Here is a 27,700-nt window from a genome sequence, read left to right on the forward strand (position 1 = left end):
TGTTTCCAAGCCATACTGCTGAACCTAGAGAGCAAAGTTCTCAACTTAAAACCTACCTCAGCCAAATACACGCTGTTGTGAGCGTTAGGAAAAAAAACAGTCATTTCAGTGCTAAGCCATATTTCTATGTGGTCTGGTGTGTTGGTTTTATACTTGTCAATCTCTTTCATTAGAACTGATTGGGGTGTGTGGAAGCGTCTACACACCTTCAACTGTGTAAGTCCGTAGGGTTTTTTTTCTCTTGGTGTTTGTTTATCTTCTGTGTTTCTTACTCACCAAGTTCTGCTTCTCTTTGCTTCTCTTATTCAGGATATGTGCCAGCAGTACTGAAATACAAACTTTCATAGAACCATATATCTCTTTATAAAGCTTTATATTCTGAAGCAGGCTTCCAGCTATGGCTAGGAACTTCTGAAGTTCAAATCCCATTAACCTCTGAAAATACGCAGTACATATATTGTTATATTGCTGAGTACATCAACACTGTGTCTTCGCAGTGCCACGCTGTTCACCTGCTGCCTAAATGGCCTGCTGACACTGTAGGTGCAGATGACTGAACCAGTCTGAAAGAAACCTGCCACTGCATATATTTGTACAGTATGGATGCCATCTTGTTGTCATGAGAAAATGCCAGTTCTTTCATCCCAATGTTTATAAATTGGAAGTAGCAAGGTTTTGCACATACTGTTGCTGTGATGTGCTAATTAATTAGTTTTCCATCCACAAAAGTTGCTCTTTATGCATCTCTTGGGCTATTTACAGAGGGATGGAAATAAACATGGTGGTTTTTACCAAAAAAGATACTGTAGACGTGACTGAAAGAGAAATACCACTCCATTAACAGGATTTGTTAACGCCCACAAGACTGGTTTTGCCTATTTTTGTTGCCTGCCATGTCTTCCCATTGCTCAGAATATTTAAGTACTCTCAGAAGATGTAAAAGGCGTATGTAATTGTGAGAATTAACCTGGTAGATATGAGACTGAGTAACTCTTTCCACTTCTTTTTGATAGGGACTTTGGATCCCAGAAGGGGAGAAGGTTAAAATTCCTGTGGCTATTAAAGAGTTGAGAGAGGCTACCTCACCAAAAGCCAACAAGGAAATACTTGACGTAAGTTTTCATGTTTGTTTTGTCAAGTTGTCAGTGGTCTGTGAATTTTCTTCTGTGACAACTAAAGGGATTTCAGGATTTTGGGTGGGAAGAAATATTTTGCACCCAAAACTGAATTCTCTATCTAAAGTTCTGGGCTTTGAAGCCCAGTCTGTGAAATGCTTTTGTGTCTCATATGAACCCTGTGCTCACAGTCCAAATACTGGTGTAATACTCCTGGGGTAGCACCTATGGAAAGGTCAGGACCATACATTTACAGCTAATTCTGTTTTCTTCACTGTCATGTTTAGGCCTTAAAATGTGTCACATACACGTCACATACAGGGCAGTACTCTTCAGTGATATCAAAGTACGTCCTCTTCTCAAAGTTTCTGTAGTGCATCTCCACGTTATCTTTTCTTTTCCTTTGAATTAGGACACTTAACAAAAGCTCTTGCTTTTTTCAGTCCTGTTCATCTTTTAGATTATTTCCTTGGTGGAATTCTTTCTATATTTCAAATGAAAATTAAAAAAAAAAAAAAAACAACAAAACAAAATCAGTCAAAAGAAGTCAGAGGAATGACTCAAATCTCCTCGCAAAACAGATTTTGCCCCACAACCAACTTTTCAAGGTCATTGAAACTTCAGAGATAATAATGTCCAATTAAAGATGATTTACCTTACAGAAACACGCTAGGTATAGAACAGGCGCAGCAGCTTTAGCTCATATAATCCAGGCGAGCTCTCGCTAGCTTTATTAGGGTAGGGCTAATTCAGAAGATTGTTGTTGAATACCAGGCATACTTGGAGCAGGTTAGAGTGTACCGCAGAGGTTTCCAAGATAAACAGTTGAAACAAAGGCCCACTTTAATGTCTTGGGCTACTTAAGAGGGACCACGACCGCACAATAGCTCCCTTCTGCTCCCTGCGAGGAGGCGGTGGCCTCTGTGACCTTGCACTATCAAATGTGATCGCCAGTGCCAAGGCTTGGACACTGTCTGAAAGCTGTGTGGCCCTCACACCCACCCCACTCTTCAGCATCCCAGTTCTCGGCCCTCAGGTCAGCCCCACGCGGGCTGTGCAGCAGATGGGCAGTAAGAACAGCTCCAGCTCTGCAGAGTTCCCGCTCTCCCCCCCGCCTCCCCCGCTAAAATGAACACAATATGGATCTGAATCCCAACAGGAAGCAAGGCAAGGAACAGATGCCCTTCATCATTCCGATGACTTGGGCTGGAAGCCTAAGGGAGATGAGCATGTTTTGGTCTCTGCTTACATCTGAACATCATATAATGGATTCGAAAGGTTCTTTACAAAATGCTGCTGCAAATATCTACGTAATTGAACAGCAGATTGTATTCTTGCTTTATCTTCCCTCAAGCTAGCCCACAGAACCAGTGCCCTCTCTGACAGAGGGTTGTTTTTCAGTGACCTGCTCACATCCTGCAGTAGGCTGAGGAGCAGTCGTCCAGTTCTACTGGTGATCATCTTTAACCTCACTGCCTGGAGGCCACTTTCATCCAAAACAAGGATACCAAACGCAGAATTAGCACCTCAGGAGAAGCTGCATTACATCATGTTTAGCTTAGGCTGGCAAGTCAAACAGCAGTACCAAGGCCAGAAAGTATTGCTTAAGAATCGGGGTTGCTTATTTCTTGAACGTCATTGCTTTAATAACTTTGTTTAATAATAGTTCGTACCAGCTACACAACTATGTGACATCTGTGGAAAGCTTATTAGATGATGAGTAAAGTGCCATGGTATTTCTTCTCTTAAGCTCTTAGAGCAGATTTGCTCCTTTCCATGCCACAGTAGTCTCTTCACTACGATTTTAGGCGTTGGGGGGCTGCTAGGTTAATGCTAAATCACCAAGGGATGATTAGTTGGTGTCTCTCCAGATGCTGAGTTAAGACGCATGAAGAAGTTCTCATTTATTTCCCATTGTGTTGGTTTTCAATCAGATGGCTTTAAAAATGTCTAAATGTGACATATTGTGAATCAGACACAAAATCAGTTAAAAAATCCAAACAACTTCAGCTGTAATTTTTCCCCCAGTTGGAATCCATTCTTTGAGCTGGCTCTTGACGGTGGATGTCAATATAAATACACATCTCAATTATCAATCCATAAGTAGTTTTTGCCCACAAAAAATGTGAAGTTGTGCTTTTTACTCCGTGGCCATGTTAAAGGATGTGTTTAGTGTGTCCGGAATGTACTTCACCAGCCTCCGAAGGAGCATCTCCCTTCCTACAGAGGAGCAAAGGGAAAGGACACCTTAGCTCAGTACCTAAAGCTACGTAGGGTGAACCCAGGCTTGACAGAAGGTTTTCACATACTTATGAAGCTGAAACCCAAAATTCCAGTTGACCAAAGGGTTTATTATGCTTGGGCTCCCACATTATAAGTACATTCCTGGTATAATTTACATGGCTAAATGGGACTGAAACAGCTTTTCCAATCGGGGACAACATTTTCACCACATGTACTCAAGCCTCTAAAGAGGTGAACTGATTATTAACCTGTTTGGTTTGACATCAACTGAAGAACATAATGCTCAAGAAGAACATGGTCTCTTAGAAGTCAAACTGTCAGTCACATCCTAGATGACAGCTCTTGACTTTCTGGGTTAGCACAAACCTTGACAGAATGGCAAAAGTCTCAACACACTCATGTCCAGACAGTTTGGTCAAAAGATCTGTGGAGGAGAAAAAGCGATATGACACATGTTCACAAGATGTGTTGCCATTGCAATTGAGTGCTTAAAGAGATGAAATCCCATCAGTTTCCAGGTGATGTTCAATTTATTAATTCTGCCTAGGTCTGCCAGTCTTGTCCCCAGGATTTTGTGTCCAAAACCAGGATTTAGTGTCCTTGGTGTAACAGAAGTGGGAGCCTGGCTCTTCTGTGGCATCTCAGTGATGCTTCAGTTCAAAATCTGGACCTTCCACTGAGTAGAAAAAACTCGGTCCACAGAGAGGGAAATACAAGTATTTTGCATGTGATATGAGGCACAGAGTTTGCATCTAGTATTTTAGCAACCTCTTGAATGACCAACTCACTTTAAACTCCCTCCGAATATGTGTCATGCCAAAGGGAGTGTTTCACATTGCTTTTTTTGCTTTCTTCTCAGGAAGCTTATGTGATGGCTAGTGTTGACAATCCTCATGTGTGCCGCTTGTTGGGAATCTGCCTCACGTCCACTGTGCAGCTCATCACACAACTGATGCCTTATGGTTGCCTCCTTGATTACATCCGAGAGCACAAGGACAACATCGGCTCCCAGTACCTTCTCAACTGGTGTGTGCAGATCGCAAAGGTAAGTGGACCAGCATACCTCCGTATCAGCTAAAACTCACTCTGTAACACAGAGATCTGACAGCACATAACGTATTTATTTATCTGTCTCTGTAAATCTTTCTATTTCATCACGTGGTTTGTAGATACCTTATATGTGACAGTGAATGGTTGCTTTGTCTAAAACAATCTATTTTCAAGCTGCTGAGCAAACCTTAACTATTCTTCAAAGCACTCCTAGACAGCATAATATTATCACCAACAGATTTATGTCCAAACCAAACACCCCATAATGAAATTATAGTGTGATTAAACAGTGCTGTGGCAGGGAGTAGAACCTGGCAATTCCCATACCCAAATGCTGACTCCATCAGTGGATTTCTTTGGGCTGTGGCATGAGGCAAACAGTGTTGAGACCCTTTCTTGTGTGCCTCAGAGAATTTCAGGCTGAAATCTCTGAGGCCTGAGGATCAAAACTCCTGATTAGTAACTACCAGCTCCATTCTAGCACAGGCTGGCTGTGACCAAAAGACATTCAGGTATCTCAGGGCTGTTCTGTCAAAAAGACATTCAGGTATCACAGGCTGTTCTGTCATTTATATACACTTGAGCTGGTGCCTGTAATCTAATTGCAATGACCATAGTGCCGAATAGAGGACTAGTTATTACACTTGGCACTGTTTGCCAAGGAGGAGAGCAGCAAAGGAGGCTGAAGTACAGCCTCTTGCACTTAGCAGCAACATGCTGTTTGGAAGGTGATTAGCTGTTTGCAAGCATGGAAGAATAGAGCAAAGCCAGCACAAAAAACAGGTTCCGTTTGTTGGAGATTCGTTGTATAAGATGGCAGTATCCGCAAAGCCCGGCTGATTTAATGCTCCTTATTTCAGGAATGCCAGTCTGCAAGCTAACCGCACACTTACAGCCTTATCGGTCCCTTGAGACCTTGTATACATCCCAGGCTTGCCTGGCCGTGGTTTGCTTTCAGGAAACATGCTGAGGACCTCAGAAATGTATCCACCAAAAGTACACAGAGCATTTTCCATCTCAGTGTGTGTACTTCTTTACAGCATGCTCCACAGCAAGTGAATTTTCATTTATGCATCCACGCGGGATGTGAACTGCCTCTTTCTGACTCTTTTGCTCTCTTGTTTTAAATCAATTACTGCTCTGTCCTGGATTCATTCCCTTTGGAGGATGAACTGGAGGCCACATTTCCCTCCTCCTCCTCGTTAATTTTTAAGGTGGCAAACTCAGTCCCCAGACTGATCCTTGAGGCATCGCTTGCCCAAAAGGTTGCCATTCACAATTGTTAGCTTCTGTTTCACTCTTTTTCACGTCAGTTCAACATTTGCCCATAGCAACCTCTACCCTCTCCAGCGATGCCTGACCTTCAACATACTCCTTTGTGCTGCTCTTCACTGAAGTTCTCCTCAAAGCGCTCGTAAATCCTGTGTTTGGCGTTTTCCCACCAATGTGTCTGGTGTTACTGCTCTGATAAAGTCGTGCCAGATTTTTGGACATTCTCGGACTCTTTAAAAACGTACTTTCAGAGGGGGGAAAAGATTGAAGCCAATGTATTTATGTCTGGTGACGAACCAGCAGGAGGCAAGTTCCCTGGGAAGCTTATGCTCATTCTGTTTTCACAGCTTTGATTTAAGTTTTCTTTACATCTTTTACAAACATCATCTTTCACTGAGGTATGGAGTCCTGTCTTTCAGATGAGACGTTATGACAAAGCATAGGCACTCCATGTGCAGAAGCACTGTGAAGTAACCCTTTGAACACATTGGTCTCATGCTTAATGATGAAAAATGACTTAAACCCCAGGCCTGCACACAATTAAATATCTGCTGAACATTCTAGATAAGCAGTTCAGTGTCTTCGGTGTATGGTTATGTACGTGCACAAGCCTTTTAGCCATCAGCGTCTTGAAAAACTTAGCTTGAAACTGATATTCTGCCTTTCAGCAGCTTTGCCTCATAATAAGCCTGCAGCAAGATGTGTTTAGCAGGAACTTTTTTGTCCTACTAGGGCTAGACTATGTGATTATTATTTCTTTTTTAAGATAGTCAGTTTTCTGTCGGCAGCTCAAGATGTTTTGTTTCCAGAGCTCTGCTTGCTGAAGAACTATCTGTGTAATGAAACGCATGCTCGTAGTGGCATTGCTCCAGGTTGTTTGGGTGGTTTGTTTTGGCAACATCAGCAGCGCATGGGTGAAGTTCTGCTGAGGGACTCGGGTGGAGGATTTGATGGTGGTCCAGGTTAGCAGTGGGTTTAGGAAGAGGGGGAGGCTGGAAGGGAATTATTCCCTCCAGTGCTCTGTCATCTCATCAACATGATCATTTTGCTGTTAACTTTGTAGGTTACAAGTACTTTTTTATTAATTTCCTCTTCATAAAAATACAAGCACCAGCAAAAGCCTATGGACTGGGAATAATTGTGGTTAGAACTTGCAGGAAACTTAGAAATCATGAACTTTTTGATTCCGTGCACCAAAAGACTGGTGTTGAAGGAAAGGGGAATTATCTCTGTGGTCAGAAACACAGCTGATTTATGCTTTAGAAGTCAAACCGGCACAGTTAGTTGTATTCTTCCTTGGGAGGCAGCTGTATAAAAAAAGCACATATGCCATGGGAAACCCAGTTTAATCATGGGAGGCAGTGAAACTGCCTTTTCAAAGAGGAGCATGCCTTTTCAAAGAGGCATCTGAAAACAGATAGAACTCTGAGCTCAGCCATAAAGCAAATGTTTTTACTGTTTTTTTCCCCTTTTTCTCACATTTGCAGTGGGATACCTCATTGTTAGCAGGGAGAAGGTAGAGTATGCCACAGTAAGGCACAATATCTGCGGCTTTGAATGAATAACGTCTAAATACTCTCTGTAGAGTTGGTCTATGTGCACATGGAAGGTGATAGTTGAACTCTGCACTATACTCTCCTGAAGTCACTGGGGTTGCACAAGTGCAGCTGCAAAAAGAGTTATTTGAAAGTCTTGTGAGGAACTTCGTCGCCTGCTGTATATATACCTGCTACTATCTCTTTTTTTCTTCATCAGTTCACCAGTGCATGGACCCACTAAAAACATTCCTGGAGGGTAATAGTTATTTCTCAGTGTAACTGTCCTCACCCTGCATTAAGCATCACATAAATTGAAACAGGAAACCTTTTTCTGAAGGTGGGATAGATTACCACATGTCCATGGTGGTGCGCTCACTTGTTTGCACATCCAAACCCAAAGCGTGTGATGCCCACCAACAGTCTGTTTTATTGCAGGGAATGAACTATTTGGAGGAGCGTCGCTTGGTGCACCGTGACCTTGCTGCCAGGAACGTCCTTGTTAAGACTCCTCAACACGTGAAAATCACAGACTTTGGGCTGGCAAAGCTGCTTGGTGCTGATGAGAAGGAGTATCACGCCGAGGGAGGCAAGGTAAAGCGCATCGGAGAATGGGCCACTGCTGTGCGTTCGTCGGTGTTTGTACTTGTGCACAAGCCTTGAACATAGAGGGAGGAAAAAGAAGGAGAGTGTGTTTCTCAAAGCACTCAGCTGCCGTCTCAGCATGCTGCCTTTGAAGCCTGAGGAAGTCCTCTGAAATCAGCCGGAGCAGTGTCAGGCCAGTGGGACTGCAGTGGGAGCGGAGGTAGCAGAGCAGCGAATGCTTTTGAAATTCCCACCCAGACTGTCTGGGAAAAAGCAAGATTATTAAAAAAACATTAAAGAGGAGGAAAAAAGGAAAAAAGCATGGCTGAATTCATCAGTGTAGCCAACACCAATAACGCTGTGCAGTTTATGAAGAGAAAGGGAATGCTGTGTATTTATAGCAGAAGAAAGACCTGTCAGACTTGGTTCAACACGCCTTCGTGTTGTACTCCGTGCTGATGGAGGGAATGTGTCCTGCTGAGAAATTAAAGAGAAGCTGCTTGAAAATATCGCAGAGACCATAAATGGAAACCATATGAGTGCAGATCAGTCTTTGTCAGGCTCTACATCCTGAGATTGGATTTGTGCCCTGTTGTGATAGAGGGTTAAAAAAACAGTAATCTGACCATTAAAAGTATTGCAAAACTGATTTGTAAGAGAGATTTCCAATATGCCTGATACTTCACAAGTTCCCAGGTTCAACATAATAAATGACAATAAGAGACTCAAAGGTTGCCTGCTCTACCACTCAGATAGTTGTGTGTTGTAGCTGGTTGGTTTTTCACTTCTGTAACCAAACTGTAGGTTTACACACCACCTGGTGGCAAATATCCCTCATAAATTTTGGGCTGGCCTCTTAAGGCTTGCTTGTGAATTTTCCTAGGTTCCTATCAAATGGATGGCCTTGGAGTCAATTTTACATCGGATTTACACTCATCAAAGCGATGTCTGGAGTTACGGTGAGTCTAAAACCAGTTACAGTAATTGCAGATGGGTTGGGAAATTGCAGGATTTGCTAGTGACTCTACGCAGACCTTTTTCATTCCCAGTATGAGAAGACTGAGAGATTAAACATAAACAGTGGTCCCAGAACTATTCAACAAAGTGAAAGTTCCATGAAATCACATGCTAGTGAGGTGTAAGGTGTTTTGGAGAATATGCCTGCAGATGAAAAGGGGCTGCAGGTAGGAGACTGCTGCATTTGCTGAAGTTCTCCAGATGCTTTTCTTCAGCAGCTTCCCATGAAATATAACTTGGCTGACAGGAAAGCCACATAACTAGAGGGAGGACCTAAAAGCAATGGTCACACTGTTGGTCAGTGTCAATCAGTGCCACTGCTGTGGCCTAAAATGCTTGTGCTATCGTGGTATTGAAAGGACAACGCTAAAAGGAGAGGAAAGTAAAAACCTCCTTAGAGAGATTTATATACCAGTTCTACATTTAGTGTAGTTCATCAGCCAGCTTGAAAGAAAAAGGAGCAAAAAGGAAACATTTCAGGGTACTTTATTACAAAATTTCCACTCCATGGGCTCTTATATTCCTGGAAAATACTCAATGCAGATGGTCAGCTCCTGTAGCCTTTCAGAAGAAGTACGGCCTCTGGTCCTTCTAATCCATTTATGTCTCTTGGCATCCAAAATCTTGTTTTGTATCCTAAGCTACCAGAGAATCACAACAGCTACATCACGAGAGTACGTGGTATGTCAGCAGATGACACTGGGGCAGCTGGTTTACACATCTTTCAAAAACTGCTCTTGCTCGTCTCCAGAGAGATTGATTGTTTTTAAACAAAAAGGCAGCTTAGATTTTCAAACGAAAAGACAAACTTACTGCAGCCACTCGGTGGGCTGGAGTCAAGAGGCAGTAACCTGCATTTCCTTTCTGTGGAGCTGGGAAGTTGGTGGGATGTTGAATACTGAGATAGGAGCTGAGATTATAAAAAATAAACAGGGGAAGGAGGGGAAAGAGAGGCAAACCCCAAAGCCTTAAAGGGAAGCAAGGAGATTTCAACCTGTTTTATTAATTTGTCTCTCTTTAAAATCGTGGTAGGAAACATTTTTCCCTCAGTGGGGCTCTGGCAATGCAGTGCCTCTGTGAGAGCTCTCTCTGCTCACCACCTCTCTGCACCCAAGCCAAGCAACCTGGCTCCTGGCAAAGCCTCTCTCATGGTCTTCTCTTCCCCCTTGCAGGTGTGACAGTTTGGGAGCTGATGACATTTGGGTCCAAGCCATACGAAGGGATCCCCGCCAGTGAGATCTCCTCTGTCTTGGAGAAGGGCGAGCGTTTGCCCCAGCCCCCCATCTGCACCATCGACGTGTACATGATCATGGTCAAATGTGAGTTTCCATTTGGGGCTGTGTGTGCTCACCTAAGTTGCATAAGTAGCCCAATTGCCCTCGTGTAGTATTTGTATATGCTGTGTTCTTGGTGATGGTACAGGGTTACATAGTAAGAGTGATGACACCAGAGCGTGTACCTGTACCTGGAGTGTTAGCTAGTACAGGATACAGTTTCATTAGCCACTGATTCAAACAATTGATGCTGTTTTCACCATTCGCACCACTGACTGATTGATAGTTACTTTAGGCTAATAGTGCCAGGCAGTATGATTTAGCATAGCACCATCCACTGTACCTGATACTCTGGTTTAGTATGTCTAGAAAACAAATTCAACACTGCCTTCTCCTCCAGGCTCCCTCTTAGTTCAGTCATATGCCTCCCCTCTGGAATCACGCACTTTTACTAAAGGAGTGCCAGGAGCACAGACACCACAATGACAGCAGATGCACATGAGGATCTGGACTTCCTCATCCAATTTCTTCCTCATTTTTGAATGAAAATGAGGCCCTTTTTTGGCAGACAGCTGTTGCAGTAAAGTAGCGCAAAAGCTGAGGGGTCTCTGAAGCACTTTTCAGCTATTTTTAGGGCATGTCAAAGGACTTCTGAACCCCAAACCCCTTTTCCACCTCTGTCAGCTGCTAACATGTTAGATAATTATGTGGCTTTCTGTGCATCTCTAGGCTATGACTGCCACATCCCTGCTCGGTATTAAGAGGATGCTGATAAACAGCCCACTAGGTGGCATGTAAGACCTTCTCACTAGAGCAAAACGTACCTGTTCCTGAAATAGGAGCCACCCTACCGTGAACACCCCATAGAGCAACACTTTGGGGAATCTTGGAGCACCCACAAGTTGCTTTGTTGGGACAGGCACCACACAGGGTAAGCCTGATCCTGTGCTCAGCGGGCAAGCAGGAACCAGGGCCAGAGGTGTGCACCTACCCTGGGAGGTGCCCAGTCCCAAAAGCAGTGTTCTAGAAACACATGTCATCATCCTCAGAGATGCTGAACCCTATTGACACCTCAGCCCATTGCCTTTCCTTTGGGCCAGTCCAGATGTAGAAAGGAGGCATTTTTCCAGACACCTAATCAGGTACCTGCAGCTTTTAAAACACAACCAACGGGGTGTCCCCATTCCCTTTCATACCATTACACTGAATTTAAGTGTGAGCATGAGGATCTGAGGGTTGAGCCTTCCTTCTGCCACAGGACTCAGCTCCACATTTTTCATTGCTGTTCTCCCTTCATGTCTACAGGCTACAGGGCAGCCCCTGTTGAAGCCGTGCCAGTTTGACTGCAGGAATTCAGAAGGCCCATTCATCTCTTATAAGGAGAGAGTATAAACTGAAGTGTTCAAAGTTATTTCCCAACATTTTTTAAAGAAGCAGGATTTAAACAGATGCAACTCAGAAATTCAGGAATAGGAGATGCTACTTCTGCAACAGGAGCAAACTCCCAACTCTTTCTAAAAGCAAGAAGGAATTCTTCTTTCTGCCATGATAAAAAGTCACTGGCAGTGATGAGATTTTGTCTAATGCAGTTTTCATATGGCATATTATCACTCCTCTTCTCCATTACCATGGATAGGCTGTTTCTCATGGGTTCTCCAGACATACAAAGCTTGACCTTCATTATTTTTAAGCATTAGAGTTTCTGCATCAGCTCATCTGTTAGTTGATAACAGAAAGTGTGGGTTTCCTAAGTGATATCGCATGTAAAACCGCCACTATCTAGATTAGAAATCTCCTCTAGCATCAACCCACACTAAGCTGTAGGACCTGCTTTTGTTAAAGTCCGTTTGCTAATTGAATGCAGCTTAGATACAGTTAATCTTTCACAATGTCCCCAGAGAGGATGTTTTGAATTTTAAAAGACATCTGGTACAGAGGGTAGCTTCTGTTTTAGGCTTCCCAGGATTTCACAAAGCCGTGCAGTGACTAGACAGTCAAATCACCATACCTCTGCAGGGGCCCGCTTAAGTTAGTTTGCTTCCCCTCCTTCAAGAGCTTTTTCAAGGCTATTTTGGAGTAATCCAGTGCCAAGATATGCATTTTAAATGCTGAAATTCACACAAATGGCTGAGCTTTTTATGGCGGTCCCTTCTGGGTAACTCCTTTCTTTGTTCCACCCAGGACGCTTCATTTTGCTGCTACATTTTGTTTTAAGCTCTGTGTTTGATCAACAAAAAAAACAACCTGATTTGTTGGTTGCTCTCCCTGTTGTCCCTCCAGGCTGGATGATTGATGCAGACAGCCGTCCCAAGTTCCGTGAACTGATAGCAGAGTTCTCGAAAATGGCCCGTGACCCTCCACGCTATCTCGTTATACAGGTACTAAACCCAATGGTAGGAATGTGTCTGATAGGCATTTAATATGGGGCCCAACATTATTAGTAATGCATTTGAAAACACATGTTTACAAGCACTGGAATGGGTTGCCCAAGGAAGCTGTGAATGCTCCGTCCCTGGCGGTGTTCAAGGCCAGGTTGGACAGAGCCTTGGGTGACATGGCGCAGTGGGAGGTGTCCCTGCCATGGCAGGGGGGTTGGAACTAGGTGATCTTAAGGTCCTTTCCAACCCAAACTGTTCTATGAGTCTGTGATTTATTGCTGCTTTCGGGGTCTTAACACATTCAGCTAGAACGAACCACCAACAGAATTTCAAGACCAGTCACTATCTCCTTAGGACTAGTCTCAGTGTAGGGCCGGTAACAGTCCATACTGCAGTCCTAAGAGGAGAACAGTTTGATCCTCTTAAAGATTGCAGCTGTTTTACAGCAGAGATTGCAGGCCCCAATTCCCCTAAACTCTGGGTGAATTTGGATAAACACACAGATCAAGAGTTTGCATCTTGGGCCTCTTGCTAAATTACTTTGTATCTCAGAGAAGGGGATAATGTGGGCTTGAAGGCAGCCTAACCCTCTCTCACGCTGGCTTGTCTCACAGGGAGATGATAGGATGCACCTGCCCAGCCCTACGGACTCCAAGTTTTATCGCACCCTTATGGAGGAGGAGGACATGGAAGATATAGTGGATGCTGATGAGTATCTTGTGCCACACCAGGGCTTTTTCAACAGCCCTTCAACATCCCGCACTCCTCTCTTGAGTTCATTGGTATGAAACTCTTCCTCTTTGGAAACATGACAAGCAATTTGAAGAGTGAACTGCTTCTTATAATGTCTTTATTTTCTTTCTCTCTCTTTTTAAGAGTGCTACTAGCAACAACTCTGCTACAACCTGCATTGACAGGAATGGGGTAAGTGGGATGACCTTTGAAAAAGGAGCAACTTCTATGTGGATCAATTTCTACAAAATAGTGCCTTTAATATGGATTTTCTCTAATTCCAACCTAGCAGGGGCATCCTGTGAGGGAAGACAGCTTTGTCCAGAGGTATAGCTCAGATCCAACAGGCGCTTTCTTGGAGGACAGCATAGATGACGGCTTCCTGCCAGCCCCAGGTGAGTACCTCTCCTGTGTTTCCGTCCCATGGCCACTCATTCGCAAGCCATTCAGTTGTGAATGTAATCATTGTCCTTCCTTTTCTGCACAAAGGAAGCAATCCATACGCTTCCTACCTTTATTTGCTCAGTAAACAGAAGTGGAAATGTGTGCATGTATCCTTTTCCTAGACTTTATCTGGCTGCTTCTGTCCATTTCTCATTTCAGTTCCTTCACCAGCCAGGTTCCTCCTGTTCACCACATGTGCCATCTGGCCGGGGAGTTTGCATGTATGGTTATGTGTCTAAAGCTTCATACTTGGAAAAATATCCTCTAAAAACTAGGTTTCACCCCTTAAACCTTTTTAGCAACATAAACAGCTTTCTGGCAGTTCCACTGCCTTCAGATGTTGATACACAGAAGGCAGCTCATGGCTTCACGTGGGCTTACATCGTAGGCGGTTGGAGAGTGAGCCAAAGAGCACCGAGGGAGTTGATGCCGGGTTGTGCAGTCATGATGCTTTGTGACCTTAAAAAATCCCAACCAACCTTTCCAAGAATACACCACAGCTACAAAGGGTGAAAGATCCTGCAAGGGGTGGCACTGGAGTGAAATGTGTAGTGTTTGTTATCGCCAGTCCAGTATTTTTCTCATCTCTAAGCATTTTTTCTAGGGAAACAGCTTCTGGCAGCTAAGCTCCCCAACTGCAATTTCAGAACAGTATCTGGGACGTAGCCACCTACATGTCATTAGAATCAGCAGTAGCTATCTTGCTGTCTTGTGGTCCAAGGCATCTTTCTGAGGCTTTGCAAACCGGATTCCTGAAGATGAACTTCAGGGCAGGATGTGTGGTGCCATCGCATGTCAGTCCCTGCCTTTGTCTCTCTTTGCACACTGGGAAGTTCAGTTCTATCACAAGGCATCCCTACCCATGGCAGGGGGTTTGGAACTAGATGATCTTAAGGTTCTTTCCAACCCTAACCGTTCTATGATTCTGTTATTCAGCAGCTGGGTTGAATCTACACCTCAAGTGATGCAAATGGCTGCATTAGTTATATGTCTTCATTTTCATTCCTTCTCATTTGTATTTTCTTTTTATTCCAGAGTATGTAAACCAGTTGGTGCCCAAGAAAACATCTGCCTCAGCGGTCCAGAATCCAATCTACAACAACTTCTCTCTCACAGCAAACTCAAAGGTCCCCACAGACTCCAGCTACCAGAATTCACACAGCACAGCTGTGGACAACCCCGAGTATCTCAACACCAACCAGTCTCCGCTGGCCAAGACAGTCTTTGAGACCTCTCCTTACTGGATCCAGGCAGGCAACCACCAAATAAATCTGGACAATCCTGACTACCAGCAGGACTTCTTACCGAAGGAAACCAAACCTAACGGTCTCCTGAAAGTTCCCGCGGCAGAAAACCCGGAGTACTTGAGGGTAGCAGCACCAAAAAGTGAATACATTGAAGCCTCGGCATGACCATAGAGGATTTCTTCTTGCAGTGAGGCAAGCCAGACCCTCGGTGAACTACCTGGCTGCTGCAAGAATAGACGCTTGCTCACAGCGGACAGCAACCGCAATGCATCGAGAAGCACACTTTTCCTTTTCAGCACAAGGGCTGAAACTGCGAGGTCTATTTGATGGTAGTTTGGGTCTTTTCTTGCCTATTTCCATGTAATAACTGAGGCCCATAACCTGCACTCAGATGGATGTTGTGATGGAGTGGGATCTTCCTGGACAAAAGAAACATGGATGCATTCCTTTCATTGTCAAATGGTAGCACGGTGAGAAGCCACTCTGGGATGAACTCGAGAGCTGTACACATTGTACAGTTTTAGATTCCTTTCTACAGCCTGTATTTTTATAAGTGTTTCTAAGAGCATTTTTGGATCTTTTACATGATCAGACGCTTGTGCTGCTGGTCTGCTATGTGGTGCTCAGATCACCAGCAGGAAAAAAACCCTTATGTTACTAAACAGTTTTCCAATACTCCTAGAACAGAAACAGTTATTCCAAACCACCGGATTTTTTACAAATTGGCTTCATATACTGCCTCTTGGCACGAAGAGGAGAAGTGCATCTGGGGGACGTATGGGAGACTCTGCCCAGGGCCTCTATGGAGTGGATTGCTCCAGGGAAAACTAGCACAAGAAGCGAAACGGCACGACGCATCACCTACTGACCACTACTGCTAAAAACTGACAGGAGGAAGTCGCCTCAGAGTCACCTGTACATGGATACAAAGTGCTCGCTACTCTGTTTTCTGATGGTCAAACTCAAGACATTTGTTTTCTGATCCCTTATGCGGCTGTCAAGTTGTCAAAATGCCTTTCTTCTTCAACAGAGCTGTTAAAGATGTTGCCCTAATTGAAAAATGAAGTGTCAAATAATGTTTAACAGACTTTAATTAAATGTCAAGGAAATGCAAATAATGGCAAATTGGAGCATTCACAAGACAGACTGGAAGAACTACCCTAAATTAAACTTGACTAGGGCAAGAAACACAGGTAGCAAGATGTTTTATTTCCCTTCTTAAAGGGGCATAGAGCAGAAATAATTTTCCCTTGTACATCTGGCAAAGAAGAGGGGTATGTCAGTGTTACACTTCACTCAGTTCAAGGCAGAATACTGCCAGTTGCTGGGGCAGAGGCTGGGGCTGGTTGCCTGTCCCTTTGGGGTTACATAGCCTGGCAATCTAGGAGGGGCAGTGGCAATGAGTTAAGGAAGAATAATCTGGAGTGATGGAAAATATGATCTCCCTCTTCTGAAACACAGGGCTGCCTCTTGCTTCTTTAAAATACCCAGCATCATCTTCTGTTGCCAGTGTGGAATAGGCAGGTGAGGCAAGGCTGCGATTTTAGCTTGACTGTATAAATCAATCGTGGCAGCAAAAGCAGTTAATCCTTCCAGGGGCCTGTGATACAGAACTTCAGATTCTTCCATCATTAACATTTCTTATGAATGTAGGATGAGTAAAATGCTTAAAGTGTGAATTTAGTCAGTAATTTAGATGCATGCCACCAGCATTGGCAGTACTATTATAATCAGACCACTAGATCATAAAGCAAATGCACATTTGGTTATTTTACTACAAAGGCCCTTAACTAGTTGAACATTGGAGCTTGCCTGAGGGGTAGCATAAGCAGCTGAGTTGCAGAGGATATGTAGCCTATAAAGTAGCTAGGAATAGATTTATGCCACCACCATGTTCTGAATACATCAGGATGTGTTTCAGTTTAAGTATTGCATCTGGAGTCCAGGATCAAGCAGAAAATGTTCAGAACATCGTTTTTACGGATTTATTGAGGAAAGAAGGAGAACTGTCATGTGAAATGACCCCTTTTATAAGTAACATGGTGTAAAATGCATTAGTATCTTGTGTGTGTGCAGTAGCTCATCGCCCATGCTGTAGCCTAGGGTAAAGCAGTATATCGGGTCAGAATCCAAAGATTTTCCTTTTTGGTACATGTGTGTCACTGTGACCGAGACCCAGGCGCTGCAGTGTGGAGAACGCAGTGTTTGCCTTTGATTATTACTGACTTGCATTTAAAACATTAACCAGAATTTAGTTCCCACGTCCAATTAGTGGCAGATTTCTCCTTGCATTCCTGAGAGCAGATTTGTTGTGTTGCTCTCACAAGCGTGCAACATGTATGCACAGGCAGCGCTGCTTTCCTCCACCCACCGCCCCGGGAGGAATGTACATAAACCCAAAAGAAGATCTCAACAGAAATCACAGATCATTTCCAATTTGCTAAATCTGTTGTGTCTCCAAGCAGAACCCTGGAAAAATCACAGTGTGCGTGTTCTCCTGCGGAATCTTTCCGACACTATTGCACAAAGGAATTTATTGATGTTTTGTTTTAATCTGTTAGCTAAAACAAGAAAGCCACTAAGAAGTAGCAGTATGTATCACCAGCATTATGTAGCATAAAAATTATTGAATACAGGTTAATATGCTTGGCCTTTTAAAACAATTTAGGACGGATTCACTAGCAACTCATTGATAGAAGCAAGGAGATAGATACATCTAAAAATCAAGCAATGTAAGCTTGAAAGAGCATTGCTTTTTGAATGTGTTTTTTTAATGAGAAAGTAGGAAAGAGGATGTAGGACCACAAACTCTAGATGTGAATACAGATTTCGGGGGAATTTGCAGGGGCAGATATAGCAGCACTGGGAACAGATGGGACTGGGCAGCTGTGTGGCTGTTGCAGGAGGCACTGGTGATGTTCATAGGGTAACAGACATTAGCAATGTACCAAATGATTTCAATAGAGATGATGAAAAGGAAAAGGATCAATAAGCAGATGAAATGGTCTGGTTTTCCACGGCAGCTCACTGAATATTGAACAGCAAGGTGCATCCTGCGAATTATGGGTGCTCATAAAGGTGAACACATTTAGGCAGCACAACTCAGCATCCAGAAATAACCTTAAAGTTCTGCCATTGTCTCTCAGGAGCTTTGGGTAGAAAATGCTGATTTTTAAAATGCAGCTAAATAGAGAGATGTAGGAGGCCACAGCTGCTTGTAAAAGCTGACAGTCTTGTCAATCCAGAAAACTGAAACTTCCCTTTTTACCATATTTCTCAAGGAAGGCAAAATAAAACCACTCGCAAGTTAGGGCTTAACGTCTCTTGATCATAAAGCAGCAGTTAACATGCAACTGCTTTTGCAATAATAATTTAAGACTCTTAATAACTGCTAAGTATATGAAAATATAAGTTGAGTTGGGAGGTTTCATCTTTCTTTGATGTTTTCCAGTGATTTGTGTACAGTCTCAGCACACTTGACTTCATTTGGGCCTTGGGTGCTGCAAAGGGAGTTGGCTTGGGAAATTTCCTTCATGTTGCAATTGATCTTGTCAGGTAAATTCATCCGGGAGGCTGGGGGCTTGCTCTTGTTTCCAGCTGGCAGGCAGCAATGCAGTAAGTTTTCTCTTGAGAACAGTTGGAACTAGATAGCAGTTGATGCCCTGTCCCACCAGCATCACCATCAGATGGCCATATGAAGCCCTAGCATTAGAAAATACAGTCCAATGGTTTATTTGAAAGGCAGGGTTTGTGTAGGGAGAGTAATGCCAGGGAAGGGGTGCAGCCAGGCAATCCGTACCCAAAGCAGCTATCAAATTGTCCAGGGACATCACTAATGCCAGTGACTGTTCCTGCAGGTATGGGTGGGAATAGACACGCAGTTCCTGTCCCTGCTACCAGCTTGAAGCCCTCTTGCAGAGGTTTCTTGTGTGAAACCAAAGTACTTGGCACCCGTACTATGGGGTGAATCTGTTCTCTGGGAGATGCAGTTAGGCATACAGTGATGTTGCAGGACCCCAAACAGGTCCCATCACAAGGTGTCTGGGGTGTCCTCTCTGTCTGTGGGTGCTCCAGGGTGCCAAGGAGAAACTTTGCATTTCCAGACAAGCGCTCATTTTTCACATTCAGAGTTCAACATCTGCTAGTACGACCACTGCCTCTCCAGATCAGCAGTTCTGGTGTACTCTGGCTTTTGTTTCCCCCCTGCGTTTCTCTGTGAGAAAACATCTGAATCAGGACAAAGTACGGAAATGTACCTGTGTCCTCCTTCCTGATGGAAACTGTATACTCGTGGAATGTCAAGCTCTGTGTATAACACTTAGCAAGGATGCTTTGTAATGTTTTATCACCACTGGTTCAAATTTTTATATTGGGATCCCATTTTCTAGCTTTCTTTTTGTGAGTGTTACCTCTTTGTTCTGACATACAACTTCTAAGGAGCCTTTTTAAAATAACTAAAAAAAAAAAATAAATAGACAAAAAAACCCACCCCACAAAACATGACACCTTCAAGTAGCTTGTCAAATGGGCTGCATTAGGACCAAAGATGTAACGTCTTGTTTTGTTGCTTTAAAGGAATAGGGTATTGATAACCACTTCCACAGCTTCTCATTACAGGGAAAAGCTATACAGATCTCCACTCTTTGCTGGGGCTCGGCCAGACCTCCAGGAGGGCTTGACAGGAGAATGAGGCCTGTCCATAGAAAGACCAAACCAAATATGAGGACCAGTTATCACTTCAGGGCCAGATCTACAACCTCTACTCCATTTTGATTTATTTTCTTCTCAACGCAACAGCTAAATAGGGGCACAGTCCAGAAAAAATGAAACAAATACATGATGTTTTGGCTTGGTATCGGGGAAAAGATACAATGATGTGAAGATGAGACATGATGAGATAACTGCTTTTAATGTGAGGAAGTGTGTAGGCAGGCAGTGAGACTTTAAACTGATAACACTTTTGGTTATGTATTACTTTAATTATATGGGGGAGTTGAAATCATGGCACTTTTATGACATGCTTCGCTTCCTGCCACACATCCTGCCTCTGTTTGACATTGTGTGTTTTGGCAGATCACCTGTGTTACCATGGTCATGCAGACTGAGAGCTGCGGGTTGGTCAGAGGTACTGCATGCAACCATGCAGGGAGAGAAGAGTGCGGTGACAGTACCACAGTTAATGCTGAAGCAAACCCTCAGCAGCATCCAAAAAAGGGCTTTCAGAGGGAGAATTGATAATTGAGAATTAGCTGGCAAAAGACATGCCACTTACTGCACCTCTGAAAAGACAGCCTTTGGCCAAGACTCAGGGCTGGTGCTCCTCCAGCTTTGCTCTTGTCTGCTTAGATGGTGCGGACAGGACTGCGTACACAACAGTGTGGGCCATGCAGTCCCTCTTGCCTTGAAGCAATAGATTTTTCTGATTAATAAGGTGAAAACCAGAAATCAAACTTGTCACTAACAACTGGACTGGTGGAAGGTGTCGTTCTGATGTAGCTGGTACGGTACGTAGGTTCCACTCATGCTGGAATTCATCCAGCCCCTTCTTCTTACCTCTCACAAGCCAGCTGGAGAGCTCTTGTTTTCAACCACCATCAATGTAATCCTCATATTTTACAAAAGGGAATAAGTAAAGTAGGCTTCTGCAATGGTAGGAGGCTTGACTCGCATACCTAGGTTGCTTTTTTAATCCTACATTCCTAATATCACTCCCCTTGATGTTTATAACTTGATTACACTGAGAGTATAAAACAAGGCTAATGTTGAGTGATTTTTTGAAAATCCCTCGCAATAATCAGAGATCCTATGGATCCATTGCCCTTTTTAGGCTGCTTTGTATTGATGCAATCAACCGAGTATAAGGTATAATGTCTTGGTTTTAATAAACTGTCAAGCAATATATCCATAGATACAGACGGTACCCTCGCAGCATTGTAAAGTTACTCATCTATGAAAGCACTATTTGTACAATAAGAAACTCCTTTGACTTTTATATGGTTTAATGGTTTATACTGTTGATCAAAGATTGTTTGTATATTGAGTGATAAAAATGAGGTGTATATTATTCTTTTTAATTGTTTTTAATTTTTTGAGAACTTTTATTGTAATATACTGTTGTATGTGGGGGGAGGAAAAAATCAGTGGCTAGCTTGTAGGGTTTGTAGCCAGAGAAGAGCTCACATTAAGGGTTCTTTATTGATGGGCTTAGATTTTAACTCTTTTTCCAGTAAGAGTTGTCACGTTGGGGATTTATCCAGGGCTTAGTGAAGCTAATCACAGGACCCTTTCCTCTCTCTGAGACTCTTTGACTCTGCATGCACAGTGCCCGAGTTTCATAATGTGAGCAATAATACAGCCAACACCTGTGATCATTGGAAGTGCAATATGAAAGCCCAGGTGCTGCTTATCGGGGCGCTAATAAAAGCTGCTCTTTTGAATTGCATGGCAGGTTCTCATTTCACCTTCATGATAATAGCAGAAGCAGAGTCAAAGCAATCCATCGAAAGCTCATCCGTGTGATATGTGGCATTTGAGACATATTGTTGGCTCAACATACGTAATGTAAGTTGGTTGCGTTCTGGACTCCCTTGTAAGGAAAGGCAAACAAAGTCTTGACCAGAGTCACACTGGTGACTTAAATGGTATTATACTAGGCAGAATAAAGAATTCTGTTAGCAGAGCTGGTCTAATGAAACTCCAGCATCCCCTGAGCATTGGCGCTTAATTAACCAACTGGTGGAACATGTAGCACACAAAGGTTAAAGGAATTAGAGGGTCCTCAACAGAGCATCTGGGTTGACAAGACAGTAAAGAAGAGAGGAGCTGGAACTGTCAGTACACATACAGCCTGGATAGTCCCCAGTGTCACAATTAGTAAATTAAATCATTTTTGTCTTCATAAATGAACTTTGTACACAGGAAAAAAAAAAGGCCACTACAGCACCTTTCTCATTTTCATCTTTCCATCCAGTCCCTTCCAATACGTAGGCTGCATGTTTTACCAGCTCAACCTATTTTATGCAGAAACGATGTAGTCTTAATCTTCATATTACTGGTTCTCAGAAATGTCTAATGCGTATTACTGCATGATATTTTTATTTTAATAAAAGTAATTAAATAAACCTTTGCTTTTAGGGCATGCGATTTATTTCTTTTTTTTCTCCCCCTCTTTAGTGATCAGCTAGCTTGAGAAACATTCTCTATAAATTAGTATGGATATTATGAATAATAATTAGTATTAATATTGAGAAGGAAACTGAAATATCTGTTGTACATCCATACACTTCCTGTGTGACAAAGGGTGCAAAAGAAGACAGCCAAAAAACCCCCGGCTGCAGTTCAACCCCCCCCTGTTTGCCTGCACAGGATATGGTAGGTTCAGATAAGATAATTGCTATTTAAAGATAGGAGAGGAATACAAATCTCTTCCACGTGCTTTGTCATTAACAGCAGCAGTGCTAGGCTAGCCTCATCCTGCAGCACTTAACCCAGGAAAACACCAGAGCCAGCCCCTAATCTGAACATGTAATAGTTACATCAGATCACACAGGGAATTGCCAAGGTGGCCAATAAAGGAGCCAATGTGCTGAGGAGGTCCCCAGCCATATTCAGACCACCTACCAGAGCACATGGGGTAGACCTACTACAGCACTGCACGTGGAAGGGTTTACCCACAGCTCTTTGGGGTGGTCACATTTCAGCAGTAACTGGTCACAGATGGCTTTGCTCATTCCTGTCTTAAGGCTGCCAACTGGGGCAACCCTTCCTCAGCAGTGTTTGACAAAAGGTGTTTGTACCAGGCATGGGGCTGGCAAGAAAGAAGGACCTGCAGTTACCAAAGGTGTGTGCTGAGGACTGGAGAAAAGGGGACTCAGCCTCCTTAAAGCTGCATTATGTTTGCTGGCAGAGACAGGCTCAGCTCCTGTGTCAGCACTCACCTGAATCGGACCCATGGCAGACCTCGGGAAGAACATATCCTGCTTGGAGCCTACCTGTAAGTACATATGGGGGAATAACCCCCCAGTCCCACAGTGTGGATTGTTGTTGCTCCTCAGTTGAGAGAGGAGCAGGAATTGCAGATCAGGTGGTGCCTTAAATTGTTTGTTGGGAATTGAAATCTCTCTAATAAGCACCATCTGTGTGAAGTCCAACACCAGAGCTCTTGTTGCAGAAAGCCTTTTACTTTCAAACCTGTTCTCTTTCTAAGAAGAGCAGAAGGAATGTTATTGAATGCATGTGTTAACCCCAGAGACTGCTGCCTTCAGTAAGTTACAGCCCTGTGAAAGTGAGCTAGCGCAGAAATAGCGCAGCGTTTGTCATCTATATCGAGTATCATAAAGGCTGCTTTGCACTTTGAGTTTTTCTCCTTGTTTTGGTGGAGCACAGACTTATGGATTGCACTGGACTTTACTGGACACCGCCACTCTCAGGTAGGAGTGATGATGATACAAGAGATGGTTATTCTTGCCTCAGAGACTGCTTTTATTTAGCAATATTTGTACTGGCATTCATTTAAAAAGGAAAGGTACAGCTAACAAGTGTCACAGCTGGTGGTGTAGGTTTCCATCCGGCTCCTGAAGCCTGTTAAATCCTCAAAACCAGAGGACCTCTCTGTTTAATGTTCATGGATAAGACATACAGCAGCATATGACCTCTCCACTGTGTGTGGAGCCCAAGCCATGCTAGGTCAAACCGAACTGGATTAGGCATAAATGTAGCTGGGATGCAGCTCTGGCACAGCGTGGTGGTGTCCTCCAGACATAGTGCTCTCCTCTAAGGTCAGACCTGCCACGGGGCAAGCATAGAAAACACATGGAGGTATATCTGAGACTTCCAAAAGGATCCAAGCTTGCAAAGTCTGTGTAGTTTCTAGGGCCTGTACCTCGGGCTTGGCACCTAATGCCCAACCACCACTGCCATAATGACCCTTGCTTCTGAGAGCAGCAGAAGGAAAGCTAATAGTGCCCTCTCTTGGAAGAAGAAGAAACTGTGCACAGCATACATAGCTCTAGAACGGGTCATCCCAGCAAACAGCAGAAAAAACCCAACCTTGCATAGGAGATTCATTTTCCCAGTCCCTTTGGACTACAGGTTCATGGTACATTTAATCAACCTAAGCACGGGCCGCTGCTGGAAAGGGTCGCCACACTGATCCTGGAGACACCTCCACGGTGCCCCTGGCTGTTTCACAGCATGTGACACAGGTTTAGCCTCACAAGGGCTCTGGGAGATCAAAAATCATGTTACACATAGGTAATTCTTTTCAATTGAAAAAGAAAAAGGTAAAGCAACCAAAGCAGGGCTGGTGTGGGGTGGCTGAAGAGGAGCAAGCAAATGGCAGGGGGTTGGAAGTAGGTGATGTTAAGGTCCGCTCCAACCCAAACCATTCTGTGATGCCATGATTCTAAGTTCAACCAGCCATTTGCAGTAAGAGTTCCACGGAGGCACTGCAGTTATAAATCAGGATTTTAAAAAGGCTGCTCATTAGGTCTGAAACATTTAACAATCCCAAGTAATCAGTGTTTTAGTTCATGGTGTTTTGATTGTTTCTAGATGATGCTAAGGGCACCTGGGGTACCTGCCCTCCCCTCATGACAGTCTCCCTGGACACTAGAAATCCATTCAAGTTTCTCACACCAGGTAGGTGCACACGGAAGGTGAGAGCCATGGGTGGGTGGGGGGGGTTGCTTTTAAAGCATGGTGCTCTTCAGATGAAGCAGTGCACTCTACTCCTGCAGCGGCATGCCTGCTCTCAAATACCCCTGCAGCCAGCCTGCCATGTTTTCAGTGCCCTTCCTCCAGAGGTGGGGCATGCAAGGGGTCACAGCTCAACCTGAGCAATGGAACAGCGCATCACGTCCACCTATGAGAAGTAGGGAGTGACCGGCATTCACAAGTCAGGCAATCAGGGAATCCCAGACTGGGCTGGGTTGGAAGGGACCTTAAAGCTCATCCACTTCCAAGCTTCTGCCATGGGCAGGGACACCTTCCACTGGAGCAGCTTGCTCTAAGCCCCATCCAACCTGGCCTTGAACACTGCCAGGGATGGGGCAGCCACAGCTTCTCTGGGCACCCTGTGCCAGCACTGATCTCAATCCACCTGTGTGTAGATCTCTGTTGGTAAAAGTGTCAGCAGCACCAACTAAAATATGAAGCCTTTCTTCCAACTGGGGCACTCCATCATTTGTAATTAAGCCACAGAGAAAACAGAAATGCAACACCCACTGCAGCTAAGAAAAACCATTTAAAGCAGATCTGTCAGAAACGGTCCCTAGGCTCAGGCAGGCCTCAGTCAGACACAGCAGTGAAGCAGTTGTTCATTTAACATCTGTGCAAAAAGCAGTGTCCTGGCAAGTAGGCACACACAGCAAAAGCACAACTTGGATTTACATTTCCTACCCCATCTGCAGGTTCCCTTCCTTATTTCCCCATTGCTTGGGTACTCTGTGGTTTACAGCCTATCATCTGACATGTACAATCTACACGTCAACTGTCCCACCTCTGGTTACATCTCCTCTTACTCTAGTACATATGCCTCTTCCTCTTATTTATCTCCTTTAATGGCTTGACTTCATAACTCTGTGGCAGACACGTGGTACCCCAATTTACCAGTTAACTACAGAATCAGCCTGCACCAGCTTAGTTTCATTGGTTGTACAAAGAGAGCATTCATTTGAACCACAGAGCATGTCTGTTGCCCAAAGATGACCCTGTCTTCAAGCACAGTGTGTCTGTTTAAGTCACGGCATTTCAAACGCTTTGTTTCATTCCCTTAGTAACTTAACCCCAGCTCCAGTATTGCAAAGCCTGAATATTTCAAAGCCCCCTCCCCAATACAGAAAACCACCACTGTTTCTTTCAGAGACACCACGCACACACAGCGAGCTCTGAACCAGTGCCACCACCATGGCAATCCCCCATCGCTTTGCCACCCAAAACTCCTTCTGCGAATCGGCCTCCCTCGGCCAATTTGGAGTATGGCTCACACAGGGTGAGTGTCCAGCCCTGGTTCATATAGCCAAGGAGCAGGACAGAGAGCTGGTACCGGGCAGTACTTACACAGGGCGAGCTCTGCAACTCTGCCAACAGCACGGCAATCAGCCTTTGCTTTGCCACCCGAAGTTCCATCTGAATACTGCTTCCCTGATAGCCACCTTCAGGTACCCTGGAACAAACGTTCTTGCTGTATTGAAGAGCCATTTACCTCTCTTTGACCCCCCCTGTGTTACAGTCATCACACAGAACAGGTAACAGCCCATTGCTCACCCTGCCTCTTTTATCCCAGCTGCTGGTTTGCCCCACCCCTGCCCCAGGGCGTTGAGGGAGGGGTTGCAGGTGTTGCCTGGGGTATATAAGGCCCAGTGTCTCACTGGGGAGCTCATTCAGCTCTTGGGCTTCAGCAGGGTTAGTTCTTTGTTGTTTGTTTATTGTTTATAGCTTTGGGAACTTGTGATGTTTTGTGATGTTGTTTTTTGATGTTTGTTGAACTGTAATTGTTTGAGTGTATTGCTTCAGGACATAGCAAGACTTACATGTGTATGTATTAACAGTTATTTCTGTAAGGTTTTCTTTCCTAAGGTGCTATATTGATAGGAGGCATTTAGGATTCCTGAGGTTGCTTATTGGTATAATACTTTTATTATTGGGCATTGAATATTTTTTTTACTGAAGTCAGAGTTTGAGGTTACCTTTTACTGTTTCTTGTTCTGTATTGGATTGTGTAGCTGAACTATTTTTTCTGCTGAGGGAACCTAAGTAAAGCAGTGACAAGTAGAACCAGAAGTCTCTTTTCACATGTCCCTTGGTGAAGGTAGAAGCATGCTTGGGTCTGATTGTCACCTGTACAGCAAATACCATCAGTAGTTCTACCACCATGGCAATCCATCCATGCTTTGCTTCCTAAAACTCTGTCTCTCTACTACTCCTCCATAAAACACTGTTGGTCTCCTGGAGCAGAGATCTCAGAGTGCAGATATCCAGCCCCTGCTCCTATGCCTGATGTGCCAGTACAGAAAGCTGCTGCTGCTTAGCCCTTACACATGGACACCTCTGGAACAGTGCTATCAACAAGGCAGCTCACCCTTGTTTTAAGCACAACAGCCCTTAAAGCCCCATTAGTATATCCCCCTTGTGTTGATCCTCCTGAGCATCCTGAAGCACACCACAGAGGTCCAGCCCCTGCTCCTACAGCTGAGGAGGCAGAACAGAAAGCTGGTGCTGGGCATCACCTATGCAGGCTGTGCTGCACACTGGTGACACCAACATGGCAATGAGACCTTGCTGAGCCACCTAATGCTCTGCCTGTAAACTGCCTCTGTTGAGTGCTCTCCAGTGCCCTGGAGCAAAGCTCACAGAGAGCAAGCATCCAGCCCCTGCTCACAGGCCTGAGCTACCAGGACAGAAATGTGCAGCTGGGCAACACGGTGCCACCAGCATGGATATGTGCGCCCTTCCCTTGTTACCTAAAGCTCCATCTCGGTGCTGCTCCTCCGTTGAGCGAACTTGAGCATCCTGGAGCACAACTGGTACAGTGCAAATGTCAGCTCCTGCTCAAACACGCGAGGTGCCAGTACAAGAAGCTGGTGCGGGGCATTCACGCTCTGTGCCCCGTGCTCCAGGGTGCCGAGGAGCGGACACCGGAGGGGCAGTTCACAGATGGAGGCTTAGGTGGCAAAGCGAGGTCTTGAGATCAGAGGAAGATTCAGGCTGTGTCCTCGTCAAGCCCTGCTCTGGGTCTTTTCCAAGCTCTCCATCTCTCCCCTTGGAGCTTTTCTGGCATGACTTCAGTGGTTTGTGCCCCCGTTTCCA

The 27,700-nt window shown here is 44.4% G+C and overlaps 1 protein-coding gene across 5 annotated transcripts in view; it reads left to right on the forward strand.

Moving 5' to 3' along the window:
* Positions 1 to 22,014, forward strand: part of EGFR (epidermal growth factor receptor) — a 173,290-nt gene extending 151,276 nt beyond the window's left edge. For 4 of the 5 annotated variants that reach the window (XM_065665667.1, XM_065665664.1, XM_065665668.1 and 1 more), the window contains exons 19-28: positions 1,014 to 1,112; positions 4,219 to 4,404; positions 7,655 to 7,810; positions 8,685 to 8,760; positions 9,991 to 10,137; positions 12,373 to 12,470; positions 13,085 to 13,252; positions 13,347 to 13,394; positions 13,492 to 13,597; positions 14,682 to 22,014. In XM_065665667.1, the coding sequence (XP_065521739.1) occupies positions 1,014 to 1,112; positions 4,219 to 4,404; positions 7,655 to 7,810; positions 8,685 to 8,760; positions 9,991 to 10,137; positions 12,373 to 12,470; positions 13,085 to 13,252; positions 13,347 to 13,394; positions 13,492 to 13,597; positions 14,682 to 15,058 (1,461 nt within the window). In that variant the 3' untranslated portion in view covers positions 15,059 to 22,014. The remainder of the gene's footprint in view (positions 1 to 1,013; positions 1,113 to 4,218; positions 4,405 to 7,654; positions 7,811 to 8,684; positions 8,761 to 9,990; positions 10,138 to 12,372; positions 12,471 to 13,084; positions 13,253 to 13,346; positions 13,395 to 13,491; positions 13,598 to 14,681) is intronic. The other variant, XM_065665666.1, reaches the window with a different exon arrangement.
* The last annotated feature ends 5,686 nt before the right edge of the window (positions 22,015 to 27,700 follow it).

This window comes from Lathamus discolor, chromosome 2, assembly GCF_037157495.1.
Source record: "Lathamus discolor isolate bLatDis1 chromosome 2, bLatDis1.hap1, whole genome shotgun sequence".
In the NCBI taxonomy this organism is placed as follows: domain Eukaryota; kingdom Metazoa; phylum Chordata; class Aves; order Psittaciformes; family Psittacidae; genus Lathamus; species Lathamus discolor.